We start from the raw sequence: 17,650 nt of genomic DNA, 5'->3' as shown, positions 1-17,650 counted from the left end.
ATATAAAATTATCAGAATACTTTGATTATTATCATATTATGTCAGCAATGTCACAATATAACGTGACGTCATATTATGTACAACTACTGACATGTCATGAAATAATGTAGAAATAATATCAAAATGAAAACAAATTGAAACATAAGTTTCATTTTGAAACAAAATTGCATTTTTTTTGTTCCAAAATGAACAATTGGAAACAGATTTTTCTTGGAATTTCTGTTGGGGAAATTTCCCTCTCCTTCCTCAGTGAAAACATCTCTGGATACATAGCTGGTAAGGTGAGGTGATGGTGCGGTGGGCAAGCCAAGTCCTGCTCCTCTGGGAAAGGGCTGGAGAAGCTAAAGGGCTGTCTCTTGTCACGGCAGACAGCGTGGGCTAGTAACATCCTGGATTGGCATCAGGGTCTCCCATGCAGAGGGCGACTCCAGCTTTGCCTCTGACACTTCCTCGGGGCAGTTCTATAAACACACATCTTCCAATTTTAACAAGAGTTCAGTGCCGAAGAGAGCAGGCAGCTGGCAGCTCTAGGAGCTGGTTCCCCAAGACAGGGCAAAACCCAGAGACCATCAGCACAAGCCACTCCCATGCTTTCCCACCAACGAGCCCCACGTCTGGGCAGGAGGGATCTCCTATGGGTGTTGGAAGGTAGCTCAGCCTCCCAGCTGGGGGAGCCAGTGCAGGGGCCTGTCAGTGCTAGCACTGGCCATGCTGGGGGGTGTTGGAAACACTGATCCCTCCCCCCGTCCCACCCAGACGTAGGCCTCTCCCCCACCCACCAGCTCATCCAATACAGTACACAGCGAAAGGCACCATACGGTAACATACTCATGCAGGACCATCCCAGCCTATATTAAGGCAAATTCCTCAGGGCATTCAGGCCTACAGCCTTAATCTGGGCTGGATGTGGGGGGAAAGCAGCCACGCCACCAGCTGGAGAGCCTTTTCCCGCAGACAAAGGACAATGTAATCAGTTGGCAAGAGCAAACAGGGCAGAGGAACATGTGGGGGGGGGGGCGAGTGGCCATGCCAGCCCCATGCAGGGAGGGAGGCAGGGCTTGGGTGCAGGGCAAGCAGGGCTAGAGAGAGCAGCAAGGCCAGTTCCAGCCTTTGGGAAACATGATCACTCTATCTAGTAGGTGCTCGTCCAAGTTCTGTCTGCAGCCCCTCTCCCCTCTCAGCCCAATGGGGGGGATTGGGTGAGTGGCTCGGGCCAGCCCAGTGGCAGGGCGGGATTGGGAAAGTGGCTCAGGCCAGCCCCAGAGGGGCAAGGAGGTGAGGCTCGGGCCAGCCACATACACTGTCCTGTTTTCCCTTTGGGAAATACGGTCACCCTACGACTGCACCCAAACCAGTGCTGTAATGGAGTAGTGAGCCTGGTGAAAGCCTCGCATTTCACCTGCTGCCCACAGCCGCGGTCCGATTCCATCAGGAGTGCTGAGGGTGCCTGGGAACCCCCGTTCCCTCCTCTCCCCGTTGCTGCCTCGATTCTGACGCAACAGATCAATCAGAGGGAATCTATCTGAGGGCTCCAAACGCATCTCGCTCCAGGAGTGAGGCACAGGACTGCAGCTCCCCTGGGTCTGGCTTCTGTAGGATCAGGGACCTAGCCTGGGAGCTAGGCTGCAGCCAGTGCACTAATCTACACGCTAGTCATCAAGAGAGAATGGGAGAAAGAGAGAGCGAGCAGGAGAAAAGCTAGCCAAGTGGCAGGCAAGCCAGGGGAGCAACCAGTTACCCAGTGGGAGCACCAGGCAAAGTGACAGCAGGGAGACAGAGAGGGACCAGCCAACGAGAGGGGGGAAAAACATCAGGTGGACCCAAATCCAACCCCCGGCTCCCACAATCCACCTCAGACTCTGGGCACGTTTGGATCCAAATTCCTTGGCTGCCCCCATTTCTTCCTAATGTGCTGAGCCGAAATCTGGGAGCCCAACTTTGGAAACATCTGGGGCCATATCCAAGCTTTGTGGTCTTTGAACAAAATCAATTTTAGTTACAAAACCCCTCCCCAAAAATGCCCAGATGTAAAAACGGGCCAGATTCCGATCGTGGTGAGATTGGGGTAACTCCAGACTAACATCCCCAAAATCAGCAGGACAAATTCCATCCTAGGGGTCGGTGGTGTCAATCCAGAGCAACTCCACCAACTCTAATATAATTATGACGGCAAGATTATCTAAGGACCATGCCTTTGAAAGGGGAGTTTCCACCCTTGCAAAAGAAAGAAAGAAAGAACTTTAAGCAATTTGAAGTGTCACACAAAAGCAGAAATCGTCTAGATGACCAGATTCTCAGCTGGTGTAAATCAGTGAAGTTCCATTAAGTTCAGTGGAGCTATGCCAAGTGCCAACAGTTGAGGACCTGCCCTAGAGTTTATCTTTACACCGTTACGGTAGCCTTGCACACACCGCCATTGTGCTCATTCAGTCAGAAGGTCGCTCTCACACATGCTCCTGATCTCTCCATATGCTGAACATTTACATACCGAGTGTTTCCCTTCACATCCCCGTAATATCTCTCTTTGGGCCAGACAGGCATGGCGATTTGTACCAGCTGAGGATCCACCCTCTCTTGATATATTTGGTATCATCCAACCCCTATGAAATGCCTTTCGCCGAGGCTGGCATTAGCAGGAATGGGACGTGTTTCTACCTCCCCATCACAACCTGCACGCCAAATCGGACGAAACTTCTGTTGCACCTGTCTCCTCCCTCCTTGTCCTACGTGACGGGCGTGTGATCCCTGCCTGTTAAGCCTTCTTTGCATGTTTGCCCGCTCCTACAGTGAAGGTTTCCTAAATGTCTGGGCCTTCAGTGTCTGTCTGAATTTTGCATCCTGACAGGAAGGTTCCCCTTCACGGCGCCTGCCCACGCTGGAACTGACAATACGGAGGTTCACCTTGGCCACTGCTTTGTAAAGTGCCCAAGGCTGGGAGCAGGCAGCGCCGCAGCCCAGGCTGATGGGCAGAGCTGGGCAGTTTTTTTTACGATTATTATTTAACAGGCTGCCCTGCGAATGACCTCGGAGGTTTAAAGCTCTCTGTGCCATGTGTCAGTTACTCCCTGCATCTGGGCTATTCATAGCTTCCCTCCAAGGCCTTTTTCCCTACCCATGCTGGGATTAGCTCATTCTGACAATCAGCTGACAATGCTTGTGGAGAGGGCAAAGGCTGGATCCATGCCACCTTTTAGCGGCATCACTACTTGTCCTCTTCCCTCTCTGCCCCTCCATTCTGGGCTTGCTCTGGTGGGTTGGGGAGTGCTCTCGGTCCCCATGGATTTCAGTAACAGTTGAGGGGGGCAGGACATACTGCAGGATTGGGCTCTTAGAACTGCATAAATGAACCAACATTTACGGCAAGGCTGCAGCAGGGTCAGGAAGTTTTCTGATGACAGGACTGTTGTGACTCAGAAGGCCGATCAGGGTAAACAGCTTCATCCTCCCAGACCCTGGTGGCCAACTTCCCAGGAAACCCAGAGTCCAACGTGGCTAGCAGTGCAGAAGGAACACCAGGAGGGAGTGGGGAGTGATGAGAAGTCCTCAAAGGATCTAGGGTACGAATGCACTGCACTGAGGACTGGGCTAGCATCAGTGGATTGCTCTGGATAGGTACCCAGACGCTGAGCTGCACTTCGTGGGCTGGAAATCACACAACAGCCGTCGCTTTTATGAGCCGAGAGGAGCCTGCATCTCAGTGTTCTGACCAGATCTGAGCATGGGGGTTCTGCTCTGAAGCTATCTCTGCTCATGAGATTTCTGGTCTCTCCTGTTTGCTATTTCAGACAGAATCTGGAAGCCAGGAACCGGTGGGAGAGCAGGAGAAACAAGGAGGGCAAATCCCATTATCTAAAATATTTGGAGCCACAGACAAGGTTCAGTTCAGCAGTTGACTCGAGGGTCGGGAAGAGGTTGGGACCAGGGACAAACTGGAATCATTTACCTGAAACTCTCAGAACTCTGTGGATCCCAGATGGGACCCAGCCCTGGTTACAGAACCACTATTCCAGCCAACACGGTTTTGCAAAATCAACCTCTTCTTTCATGTAGTTCTCCTACCTAAACTGACTCATCTTGCTCCTCCTCAACAGTCAGGTAACAGGGGGATGGGAGAACAGCCAGGGAGTTTCAAAGCTCAGATCACTGGGCAACAGCCTAGCCATGCAGTTCCCTTGGCCAGTAAGTGCAGCACATCAAGCTGAGTCTAGAGATGAGTCCAAGCCATGGAGTGTGAATCCAAACATAGATTTACATTTCCCCCAAGTTTGGGAAGTGTCAGATATTGGGTTCTGGTTTGGCCCATTATAGACAAAGGAGCCAGCTGCGAAGTTTGTGGATGCTTAGACCCAAGATTTGGATTTGAGGCCCAACTCCAGATGAGTGAAGGAGTCATGTTTTAAGCCTGGCTCTAGCAAGGTCTTGATCAGGAGGCATGAAAATTGCAGATACTGTTATGCTCATAGTGTGCACACAGAAAAGTTAGGTAAAAACATCAATACCCTTTCTGGAGGATTGCAGCGTAACCCTACTTTATTCCTTAGAATGCAGCACAACAATGCACAAGAACCCCAAAACAGAGAGAGACAAAGCAGGCTGCTCCGTATAACCTAGCGACACAACTCACCCCACTTTACTCTAGATGAGCTGACTACACACTGACAGATGCTAGGCCCAGTCACCACTGAGGCTGCAACAAAGACCAGGAAAGAAAAAACCTGAAATTTAAATTGATAGCCTACAATTTTAACAGAGTTTTCAATACTCCACAGATACAATTTGTGCTCACAATTATCTGCAGGAGCAAATGTCTAAGCATGTGATCTGTTACCACTGTGAGGACAAGGAGCCCAAATTTCAGGCTCAAAACCAGAGGCCGGAAACCTGTCCCTGCATCTCTGTTGCCCTCAAATTTTGATCTAGTTTCTGTTCCCCAGGAGAGTAATCTCATGAGACACAGTGGGAGCCCGACAGGGGGGAGTCTCCTAGGAATGAGACAGATTTCTCTAAACAAAACACACTAGCAACGAGTAGTGCTGATGGGGCCTGGAGAGTGTGCGGAGAAGAATAAAACAAGGACTCGACCATCTATCTCCTTGGTGGCCCGAGCTGGTTGCATCATGGAGAAGAGGGGCAGAAATGCTTTTTACATTCTATTTAGCAGATGTGGCGCTCGGGAAATGGGGGGGCACCTCTATAAGCTTCTCAGAGGCTTTCCTGAAAACTGCATGTGATTTAAATTCTCCATCACCACCATGGAGGAGTCAGTTTCTTCTTTTTCTCCCACAAGATGCATTTGACTTTTAAACCATTCCCCGCAGCAGGCTTCATTTTGCTGAATGTATCCTGCTAGAGACATGGGGGCCACTTCCTGCTCTCAGTCACATCGAAGTAAATCTGGAGGAACCCTACGGAAATCAGTGGACTCCCTCTGAATTGACGCCGGTGTAGCTGGCAGCAGGATTCGCCCCATGCATATATATTCTGAGTAGCACTGCTAGGATAGGGAGGGGAAAGCATGTGATTTGCATTAGATTTTTGGTTTTTGCACAAGAGAGAACAGGCAAAAAGCTTTAGGAAGAATAAAAGAATTACAGTAGAACCTCTGAGTTACGAACTTCAGAGTTACAAACTGACCAGTCAACCACACACCTCATTTGAACTGGAAGTACACAATCAGGCAGCAGCAGAGACACACACACACACACACACATACACACACACACAAAGTGAATACAGTACAGTACTGTGTTAAGAGTAAACTACTAAAAAAACAAAGTGAAAGTTAAAAACAAAGAAGGAAATTGTTTCTCTGCTTGTTTCATTTAAATTAAGATGGTTAAAAGCTGTGTTTTTCTTCCGCATAGTAAGATTTCAAAGCTGTTTTAAGTCAATGTTCAGCTGTGAACTTTTGAAAGAACCAGAATGTTTTGTTCAGCGTCACAAACAAGCTCCATTCCCAAGGGGCTTGTAACTCTGAGGCTCTGCTGTACGTACAAACTGGGGGGCTGGGTTCTTGAGGTGCTGGGGGCCTTCAGCGCCCATTGGGAACCAAAGATGGTCAGCACCTTGCAGGATTGGGCCCCCAAACTCTACAAAGACAGAAATACAGAGCGAGGCCTGGCCAGGAGGGAGGGGAAGGGCTTCAAGCATTAGACCCAATGCAGGTCCTAATGTAAGGTTATTCCCCTCCTACTACCAGCCCATAGTAAGTGGGGGGAGGGGAGATGTTTGACAAGTGTCTCAGGGCTCTGGAACATCAGAGGGCTTCTGGCTTCCAGCAGGGCAGGATGAAGCTGAGTCCCATACACAAAAATGCCAGGGTATTTTGGGTGTGTGCCCAACTGAGCCAGCAAGAATCTCCCATAGCAGCCCCCCAGGTATCTGTGCAGAGAGCTCCCCCAACTCACACCACCTGCTTTTCATTCCAGCATCACCCACTCGCCTTTGTCACACTGCAGCTCCTTTACAAGGAACTAAATCTCAGGGAGAAGGCAGATTTTCCCAAGAGAGAAGGGCAGGGCAGGGATGCAGCAGGGCATACTGGGGCCCATGCCCCACCCCCCACTGCTAATCTTAATAACAGCCCCAACACACTGCGGGGGTCCCAGCAACCTGTCACTCCCCACTAACCAATGGGAAAACAGAGTTGGACCAGTTCCACCCAGAGAGCCCCGACTATTGTATTTAGCCCCTCTGTTTAAATCCCAGAGACGAACTGAGACCCGCACAGCTCTCACGGGCCCTGATCCCACACAGCACTCACACATAAGTACACACTGACAGCTAAGTACGTGCTTACCTGCCTTGCTGAATCAGGGCCAAAGGGCACGGAACTGGGAGGCCCTGAGCCACAATGACCAAAGCCAGAACATTCACATATGAGAAGCTGAGACACCTAGCTCTGTACTCATGATGTGATAGATAGATAGATAGATAGATAGAACTGCAGACAATTGCAGTCATGACAACTGACACCATCTGAGGTGTACAGTAATAGCCAGGTGTCATAAACAGATAGCTAAGGGTTAACGTCTCTTTCACCTGGAAAGAAGTATCTGAAACACCTGACCAGAGGACCAATCAGGAAACAAGACTTTTTCAAATCTGGGTGGAGGGAACTTTGTGTGTGAGTCCTTTGTTCTGGGGTCTTCTGCCTGTACTCTCTCGGCTATGAGGAGTGATTTTTTCTATTTCCTGCTTTCTAATCTTCTGTTTCCAAGTTGTGAGTACAAAGATGGTTTGTTGTTTTTGTATTTACATGTCTATAGTTGCTGGAGTGCTTTGAATTGTATTCTTTTTGAATAAGGCTGTTTATTCAATATTCTTTTAAGCAAATGACCCTGTATTTGTCACCTTAATACAGAAAGACCATTTTTATGTATTTTTCTTTCTTTTTTATATAAAGCTTTCTTTTAAGACCTGTTGGAGTTTTTCTTTAGTGGGGAACTCCAGGGAATTGAGTCTGCAGCTCACCAGGGAACTGGTGGGAGGAAGAAGTCAGGGGGAAATCTGTGTGTGTTAGATTTACTAGCCTGACTTTGCATTCCCTCTGGGTGAAGAGGGAAGTAATTCTGTTCTCCAGGACTGGGAACAGGAAGGGTGGAGTCCCTCTGTTTAGATTCATGGAGCTTGCTTCTGTCTCTCTCTCCAGGAACACCTGGAGGGGGGAAGGGAAAAGGTTTATTTCCCTTTGTTGTGAGACTCAAGGGATTTGGGTCTTGGGGTCCCCAGGGAAGGTTTTTGGGGGGACCAATGTGCCCCAAAACACTCTAATTTTTTGGGTGGTGGCAGCTTTACCAGGTCCAAGCTGGTAACTAAGCTTGGAGGTTTTCATGCTAACCCCCATATTTTGGACGCTAAGGTCCAAATCTGGGACTAGGTTATGATACCAGGAATGAGTCTAAGCCACAAAGTTCAGACCAGAATCTGGATCCGAACTTTCCCAACCATGTTTGGATTGGAGTTTTGGTTCATAGTCATCTTTAGTTAAAACCCAAACAGTATGCAAATTTATCTGAGTATTTGGCCCAAATAAATAAGTAAATAATTTTCATATAAAACACACAAAAATTGTGAATTTGCAAAATTTCTTTTGGGAAAAATTTCCATTTTCTGACCATCTCTCATTGTACTGTGTCTAGTAAGGTGGGGGTTGGATCTCAGTTAGGGTCTCTAGCTGCTACTGTTAATTAATTAATAATAGCAATGATAATAATACGGACCTATGGGTTTGGTTTGACCCTATCTTTAGTCTTTCACATTCTGATGGTCCACTGTGAAATGGGTTTCTATCCACTGAAAGTTTCAACTTTGTTGAAAAACCAAACGTTTTTCTCTCAAAACCAGAAGTTTTCAACTTTTGGTCAAAAGGTTTTGTAGTTTTTGATTTTTCACCAAAAAGTGAACGTTTGGCAGAAAGTAGAAACTTTTCACAACAAAAATAATTAGTCAAAACCCCAATTTTTCATTGAAAACTAGTTTTGGTGGAAAATTTTCTACCAGCCCTAGTTGTGACACCCAGAATTAATTTGGGATTCTTGGATAATACCATAAAGCTGACAGGCTGCAGGAAATTTGCACCCTGTAATCCAAAATTACCCACCGAATTTCCTGGTGATCCTGTCTTTCACAAACCACTGTGCCCTATTGGAATAAGAGTGTGCGTGGGACCTGTCCCACATGACACAGTACCACCTCTCACAAGTTTGCTGGGACAATGAGCGCTGATCTCATAACCCTTGTGTCCTGGAGAATGAATTGCTCTACCTATAGGACAGGTAGAACATGGATACAGACAGCATGAGCTTCACACGGTCATCATCACTTACAACGTGCCTCAAATCCGTCCTGGAGTGAGAGAACAGTTCAAACTCCACAGCCCGGTCAATCCTGTGTCTCTTGGGTGATGCTGCCAATAAGGAGGACAATTATTGCCAATTGTGGAAGGTTTGGGGCCATGGACACCTGTCCTCTGGGATATTCAACAAACGAGACAAGGGGAGCACATTGAAAAGGCGAGTCACGTGCCCTGTGTAACAAGGGTTCATACCAAACTCTTCTCCAAGGAGAGAGCAAAATGCATCTTCTCCTAGGGAATGGGCTGCGTTGTGAAGGTTTTGATGCAGTCTGTCCACTACAGCTTGTTACATTAGCTGTGGAGAGCTGCTATACCTCAGACTGCTGTGACAGACGCAGGAGAGAATGCTGTAAGTTCTAGAGAGCTCTCACCCTCATCTCTATATCAGTTAAATGACGGTATTTATATACTGCTCTGGTGATTTGACTGTTGATCATAAATAGAGAAAATGAACATTTTCCAAATTTCCATTTCTTGGACAACATTTGACCCTCCCAAAATTGATTTTGGACTGAAACAAACCTGATGGGTTTTTTTGTGAAAATGTTCAAGTTTCTCAACCAACTGGTGGAAAGTTTTCAACAAACAAAATAGGTCGACAAAATTCTGAAATTTCCTTGACTTTTTTTTTTAAATTTTGGCAAACCAGTACAATTTTGTCAAATATCTGCCACAGCTGATCCAGCTCCGATCATAAATATTATTTACAGATAAACAGGGCAACGATGGGAACAATCCCTGCCGATTTCTTCCAATACTAATACAGTCAAAGCCCAGAGGCCTGATCCTGATCTTACTTACACAAGCGTGTAAATAAATTTTAAGGCCAGATGGGACCAAGATGCTCATTCTGTCTGACCTCCTGCATTGCATAAGCCAGAGAACCTGAGTCAGGCCTAATAACTTGTGGATTTTTACCACTTCCTTGACAAGCCTTAGTGGGAGGGATAGCTCAGTGGTTTGAGCATTGGCCTGCTAAACTCAGGGTTGAGAGCTCAATCCCTGCGGGGACCACTTAGGGATCTGGGGCAAAATCAATACTTAGTTCTACTAGTGAAGGCAGGGGGCTGGACTCAATGACCTTTCAGGGTCCCTTAGAGTGGAGAGGAAAAGCTCAGTGGTTTCAGCATTGGCCGGCTAAACCCAGGGTTATGAGTTCAATCGTTGAGGGACCTAGGGCAAAAATCTGTCTGGGAATTGGTCCTGCTTTGAGCAGGAGGATGGACTAGATTACCTTCTGAGGTCCCTTCCAACCCTGATATTCTATGACAGACTCCAGATTTCCATGGGTTTAAGTGAGAACAGAATGGTTTAGCTATGTAATAATTAATATTATGAATTTGTATTGTGGTAGCTCCCAGGGATCCTAGTTATGGACCAGGACCCCATCATTTTAGGTGCTATACAGACACAGAACAAAGAGACAGTCCTTTCCCAAAGAGTTTGCAATCGAAGTAGTAGTATCTCTCCTTCTTTTAACACTTATTTAAGCCCCACAGTCTCCTGGGTGCTTTACAGAGCAAATACAAAGATCTGAACCTGGCCACTAAGAGTTCACAATCCGATTCTGCAAAGATTTACCCACGTGAGTCAATGTATTCATGGGAGTAAGTTTACACAGGATGGGTAATGGAATGAGAGGAATAAAAAACGAGGTGCATGGGAATGCCAGGGTTACAGCAATGAGGCTGCTCCATGACTCGACTTGTTACAGTATGTGGACGCATTGTGGGGCAAGCACTCAGTGCTACTCAACGTGTTCGTCAAGTTTTACGGAAATCATCTCGAAAACATGAACACAGCGGGTCTACTTCGGATCTCACACCAGGTTCGCACTGTTGTAACTCCACTGACTTCAGGGGAGGTTCTCCCAGTCTACACAAGTGCCAATGAGATCAGAATCCAGCTCTGGGTTATCACATTTTCAGCTGGATTCTTCTGCAGAAATGACGTGGTTAAGAGAATTGTACTGACATGTTGGCCTTAGCTTATTATTGTTCCTGTCCTTAAAAATCCATCTGGTTCCTCACCTGCATCTTCCCATAGAGCTGCTACACAGCTAGGAGATTTCTTTTAAAAAGAGGTTCTGTTTTTATAGATAACCAGAACCCCTGATCTACACACCCCACAACTTGGTGGTATTCGAAAGCCATACCCAAACATGAAACTTGTACTATGAGCCCATCTATAGATTTAATCAGTCCAAGCAAGACACATGGGCTTGTTGATTGGCTTAGTTCAGCAACTGCCCATCAGGTAATTGTAAATATGGCCATAGACAAGCATTGCAATGGTTTAAAATAACACCCTGCTAGAGCCAAGAAGGGAAGAAAGTTCCTGTTGGAGATTTATTAAATGCAACAATTCTCATCTAAGTGTTTCTACCTTTGTGGAGGACAGACAGACCGGCAAGTTAGAGAACTGGATTGATTCTGCACCATCAAGAACCACACAACGTTAGCTACCTGCATAACAACATGACCGTCTTTTCATCACCCTCATGCATTCTCCTAATGTTTGTCACTCATTTTGCATCTTGTTTAAAATTAGCCTTTAAGGCCCAGATCCTCAAATAGCTTTAGGCCCCTGATTCCCATCGATTTCAAAGGCAGTTTGGCACCTAAATCCCTGTGAGGATCTGGGCGTATGTCCTTTGGGTCGTCCCATGTGTTGTAGAACACCCAGCACAAGGGAGCCACAATCCTGCTAGGACCCTTGGGGCAGCACTGTCAGATGAGCACATAGTTATGATGACAGACAGACAGACAGATGACTAAAGGCTGTTTGGCTACAGCACCCTGCTCTGTCACTTTCTTCTGTTCCACTAGGCTGGGGTATTCAGTGCCATATGTGGGTACTCAGCTCCCCACTCCCACTGGCAGTTAACAGGGAGGTTTCCAAAGACACCAGGGACAATGAGGTACCCGGTCCCCACTGTAAGCCAAAGGGAGTCGGGCACTTAACTCTCCTGGGTGCCTTTGAAAACCTCCGACCCAGTTCCTTAGGCTCCTGTGCCGACCCCGGACAATCATACTCTCCTGATGTTTTGCTGTCCTTTGCACACCGTAGCTCTCGTGTGTACTATTGTGGGTTCTTTGTGCGATGGGAGGGCACCGAGTGGGGTTGCAGGCCAGCGTCTGATCATCTCTCTTGGTGGAGATTGTGAATTGTTAATGACTAGATGTGAGATTAATTTTTAATGGTGGTGTCTTAATTGTGATGCTATAAATAGACCCCTTGCGTCTGTTTCTGGAGTAGCGGCCTTGGCAGAGATGCTTTGAATCACAAAGAGGTTTTCTGGTGCCCAACCCTCTGTTCCTTACCCTGGCGAGTACTTCTGGCTCATGCCAACGTGGGACAGCTCAGATGAGTCAGGAGAACTCATGAGAGCACCGTTTCCTTGTGTTCTAAGATTCGGATTGATTCCTATATGGAAAAAACTCAAGGAGCAGCCAGGAATCTTCCAAGAGTCTCTGCTCCAGGAAGCACTCAGCACATTATCCCAGCTGGATGAGGCAGGGTGGGGCATACCCTGATGAGGACGAGATTGGGGGGCAGACCCATCCCACTGGCAGGAATGCCCCAAGATCTATAGGGAAATCCCGTGCACCCCAAGACATCTGCACAGGAGGGACAAGGCATTTGCACTGCTCCCCAAGCACCCAATGGGACTGCAGGATAGCAGCAGCCTTGGGGTCTATGATCTAGGTGCCTGTGGGAGCCAGTGCTGCTGCTTGGCAAGATCTCTTCTCATCATCGTTCATGATGAGTTTGGACTGGATGCCCAGAGCTTGAGATAGACGCGTCCTGCTCTTATGCCAGGAATACAGGGCCAAATTCTATCCTCATTTACACTGGTGTAAATCTGAGAGACTCAACAGAGTCACATGGAATTGACACAGGTGTAATTTAGAATCTGGTCCTCGCTCTAATAGATTAAATCCAGCCTATTGCATCTGGGGCTGTATGAAAAAATTCTCACTGCTGATGAAACTGGCTTAAAATAAAAAGTCGTTTCCATGGATTAGTAAAATAGCCAGACAGTTGTGGCTCCCGTCCAGAACAGATCATGAAAGAGCAAAGGCAGGGGAAGCAGTTTTGTTTGCAGGAAAGAGCAGGTTAATTTCCACCAGAAATGATGAAACCAAAATAAATTCCCCCTTTCCTTCTTGCTCCGGGATTGGTGTTCGGATTTCACCATTTCCTGTGTGAGGGTGAGTAAATTTCATTTTTCTCTAGTGAAATTTGGTCCTGGATCAAACTGATGAGTACGCAGCAAAGAAATATGCTGAAGTGCTTAGAGAGGCAGCTTGGCCTAGTGGATAGAGAAGTCAGGTGAGCTAGGTTCTAGTCACAGTCATTCTACTGTGTGACCTTCGTCTACCCACTTCCCCTCTGTTTCTCTCCATCTCCTACTGATTTTATGCCCTTTGGGGGCAAAGACTCTCACTTCCTGGGCGTTGATGGAGTGCCGAGCACAGTGGGGTCCTGATCTTGGCGGGGACCCCTAGGGTGAGCACCACTGTCCCCTGTTCATCTGAGTGGAGTCTCAGCTTTAACACCTAGCAACGATGCCTCAGCGTCAATATTCACTATTTAATCACCGATCATTTTTCTTGGCTTAGAGGGGGAAATGAAGCCCCAGGGGCTGAGAATTGGGAACGGCCAAAGGGAAGGAAATGCAGCAAAAAGCACAGAAAGGATTTGAAAAACCAAGCTGATGGAGAGATGCAGAGAGAGATGCTGGAGAAGGAAGAGTAACGAGCAGAGACAGCCATGGCTTGAAGACGGGGAGATTTTCTCACTGAGAGATGAATGCAATAATGAGGCACAGAACAATTAATAAATAACCAGACATTTAGTTACTACATGAAAGCTACATCCTCCCCTTGAGCTCGACGCAAGCCTTCTACCGGGGCACTGCGGGGACTGTATGGTCCTCAGCTTATCCCCCGGCCTATAGGCTATGGTCAAGCATGGAACTGAGCTTGTTCCTTAGATCGACCCCCACCTCCGACCCTAGAACTGGTTGGAAAATATTCATCTCAAGGGTTTTTCAGTGGAAAATGAGGTTTCCATCTAAATTTCAACATTTTAAATAAAATGTCCATTTCAGCTGAATTGTGTTTCAAAACACCGCCCCCAACCCTGCCTGAACACAGCATTTTCATAATGCCGAAATGGTCCATTCTGACGTTGGCAGAATGGAATGCTTGATTTTTGTTTTGAAACAACTTTTTGGAATGAAATTCTTTTTTTGCAATTTTTAAGTATAAAAAAGGTCAAAACTGGAACAAAATATTATCGTTTTAGCAGAACAAAACATTTTAATGAACCCAAAACAAATTGGGGGGGGCACATGATTTTGTTTCATGTGAAATTTTGTCATTTTTTTCATTTGGGCCCATTTTGGAATGGAAGAAAAATGTGAAAATGCAACATTTCCCAGGAAATGGAAAATCCAGTTTCTGCCAGCTCTACTAGATACACTACAACAGCATCTACTCCCATCAAAGTGGATGGGAATCTTTCCACTAACTCCAATGGCTTTGGGCTGGACGCATGGAGAAACAGAACCTTCCACAGAAGGTCTGAATCACAGCTTTTTGGTTTTCTGTTGCCGGAAATGGCAACATTTTTTTCAGACCTTTTTTCACAAAAACCTGAAAAAGTCCAATGAAAATGCTCACCATCTTCTCTCAGTTTTGGCCTGTTTCGACACAAATGCCATTTTCTGTCCAAAAAAATGTTTTGGACAGACCTTTTTTGTCAGTTCTACGATTGTAATTTTCCCATCCACAGCAAACATTCATGTCAGTGACCATCCTGGCTAGAACACTTTGACCTTAACCCCACCACTGTTGTGCTCGTTCTGGTCTCTTTTTTGCCCCTAAGTATTCCATGGACACAAACCTACTCTACAAACCCATGATCACACAGCCAGCCCACTGAAGGCAATCATTCCCCTCAGCTCCTGTGAGGCCTTATCCTGCAGGCTGACCTAAGCAAGGCACTCAGCAACTTTCGGGATCAAACCTTATGACTGTGTGTCAGGCAGTTCTCCAAGTGCCATTAGACAGAGAGATTAAGAGTCTCCGTATGTACACTTCCCAGGCACAGATCATCTTATCTTAGCATGCACATGAAAAAGGTGAAGTTTAGCATCGTGATGAAGCATCACACTTGCTATCAGAGATGTGTATCGATTAAATCAGGCATAAAACCAATGTTCTGGGATACATCCCTTCAGTACATCACCAGCCAGCTAGATAAGTACAGAGTCATCTCCAAATATTAGCTGCCCAGAGCCATGTGGTAGCTCAGAGGCTTTCTAAAGTCCTTAGAGAAAGTCTTTGCTTGCAGAAATAACACCTCTTACAGGGTTGCAATGGAAAGAACAAGGCAGGGAAGACTGGAGACTGGTATTGTCAAGGGGGCAGAGTTAAGGTTGTTTGGGGATCACAGCTGAGACTTTCCCTACTTTCAAAAGTCTGAGTTTCATGTAAGTTTAACCTTAGCTATGAATTTCCTAACCTGTCAATGAGCATGTTTGGTAACAATAGCATCCTTATAATAATTCTTACTTTTCCGTTACTAGTAAGGACTTTTAACTTTACCTTCCAGGTTTTCTCTGGGAATGGCTTTAGAACTCACAGGTGTATGATGGGTACCTGTCAGATTCTCTGCAGTATTTCTTCTCCTCTCAAAATGGTTCAATTCCTTTTGGGAACCTCAAACACTTAGGATGAGCTTCCCTGGAAAGTTAACACTGATTAACCATGTCATGTCCTCTTCTTGAGGTTAGTCCACACAGCGTATGATAGCTTACTACTACTGAATAGGTAATGGAGCTGCTCTTTTAGCTCACGTGGCAGAAGCCTGTGCTCTTGATTGACTGTCCTGGATTCAAACTGTGGTGATAAAGGTGGTAAAGGATAGGGGTTTGGTACCTAATAAAGGGAAATTGATTGAGACGGCTGCATATATGCCTCCCCCGAGCTGCTGACCACGCTCAGTGTGCATCACCCCACACTCCCAAGGACCTCAGCACCACAGAGTCCGTCCGTGGTGGGAAGCAGGCAAGCGAGGGCTGCTGATTAATTGGATGATTTACAATCCTCTCTATTGGAGAAATACCATAGGGAGAAGTCAGTGCATGATCCCCGTCTCAGCACCTAGCCAGAGCAGCCAGGCTCGACACTGCAGAAGATACACCAACACAGCCAGGCCCTGGAGCAAATCGGCGGTAGCCCTAACACCCCAGGACTAGGAGCTGCCAGAGAGATGTGCTGTAGGGTGTAGAGGGACAACCTGCATGGTCCACTGGGAGCTTGTCCCCCATGCAGAGTGGACAGGAATAGCCACCAGACCCCTTGCTTCTTACCTGTGTCTCTGATAGGTTGAGCTGCCTCGCTAGCTCCGTCCTCTCCCTGCCGACGACATACTGACACCGCTGAAATTCCAGCTCCAGCCTGTACAGCTGCTCGGCTGTGAAAGAGGTTCGTGTCCTCTTGGGCCGGTCCAGATCCAGCCCTTTGGGGAGAACAATCTCCCGGATGGTCCCTTTGGCATCTGTAAGTCAGCACAAGGAGAGCAGCGTGAAGAGAAGGCTCCTGTTCTCAGAGGTCATGGGTGGGCTCAGCGAGGGTGCAGTGAGAGAGCTGTTTGAGTCTCTACCCAGTTCCCAAGAGCTCCAGAGCATCCTGCCCAGACTCTCTGTCCAGAGACTCAGCCCTTAAAAACCCAGTCCCCAAAACCCCAAACGGCAGAGCTAAAGAGAAGGAGAGTCCTGGGTATGGTCCCTTCTGACCTTAAAGTCAGGAGTCTATGAGCTATTCAAAAAACATCAATTATTTTTGTGGGGGGACTAGAAAAAAATAAATCCTTTAAAATCCAGCCCAGTTGCCTTTCTGGAAGATACTTCAGCCAAACACGTTACTGGGCTCAATGCAAAGATAAGTGGGTGAAATTCTCAGCCGTTTATACAGGAGACTAATCTAATGATCCCTTCTGGCTTTATAATTTACAAATCTGGAGGTGGGGGATCAGAATTTCCCATTAAGATTATTTGATTTTTGGATGAAAAACTTAAGCTGGAAGCAGAAAAATGTTCATATTTTTAAAAGTGTTCTTGGTCAAAAAATGTGTGATTTTTGAAACCAGAAATTTGTTTATGAAACAAAGAAAATATTTCAAACAAGCTTCTTTTCTTTTTAAGACCAAAAGCTTTTCATTTTTGGTTTCCACTTCTCACAGCAAAACTGAAACATTTTGTCTGAACCAAAAATTTTCTGCACAAATGTTTAGTTTTGTCCGAAAGCCATTTTGCATTGAAAACATGTTCTGCCAAAAAAATGCCCACTGGCCCTAGCTGTGGGGTTTGTTCTCCTAGCTGCCTGTCTGCGGCCTGGCTCTCCAAGATGTTGTGCACCTGTTAGGATGCACCTGAGAACCCTGCGGTACCACTGAAGGCAATGGGAGGGGAAAGCGGCCAGCACCTTGCTGGATTGGGCCTGAGGTGAGTTTAGGTCACAGGAGAGACCTAACCCAGGTCAGGAGTGAGCAATGGCCATTACCCATGTCTGTATCACGGACTCCACCACCGCAGTTGGCACCTTCTCATGGGTTTAGCTTCAGACACCGCATCATGATATAAGGAATAAGTCATGGTCTTATATAGCAGATATTTATTAGAGAACAGCTATAAACTATAGACTCCGATACACTGGCTTCTACCCAGCTCAGTTTCCAACTTTGCTTCCCTTGTTTAGCAGGGACCACACCCTATCTGGA

At 46.7% G+C, this 17,650-nt stretch overlaps 1 protein-coding gene across 1 annotated transcript in view; it reads right to left on the bottom strand.

Moving 5' to 3' along the window:
* The window catches only part of VAX2 (ventral anterior homeobox 2), a 52,145-nt gene that overhangs the window by 21,326 nt on the left and 13,169 nt on the right, over nucleotides 1-17,650 (bottom strand). The window contains exon 2 of the mRNA XM_030563377.1: nucleotides 16,242-16,429. Coding sequence (XP_030419237.1) covers nucleotides 16,242-16,429 — 188 coding nt within the window. The remainder of the gene's footprint in view (nucleotides 1-16,241; nucleotides 16,430-17,650) is intronic.

Source organism: Gopherus evgoodei, chromosome 5 (assembly GCF_007399415.2).
Source record: "Gopherus evgoodei ecotype Sinaloan lineage chromosome 5, rGopEvg1_v1.p, whole genome shotgun sequence".
Taxonomy (NCBI): Eukaryota; Metazoa; Chordata; order Testudines; family Testudinidae; genus Gopherus; species Gopherus evgoodei.
The sequence above is the reverse complement of the archived record's forward strand: the minus strand, read 5'-3'. Positions and strand labels throughout refer to the sequence as shown.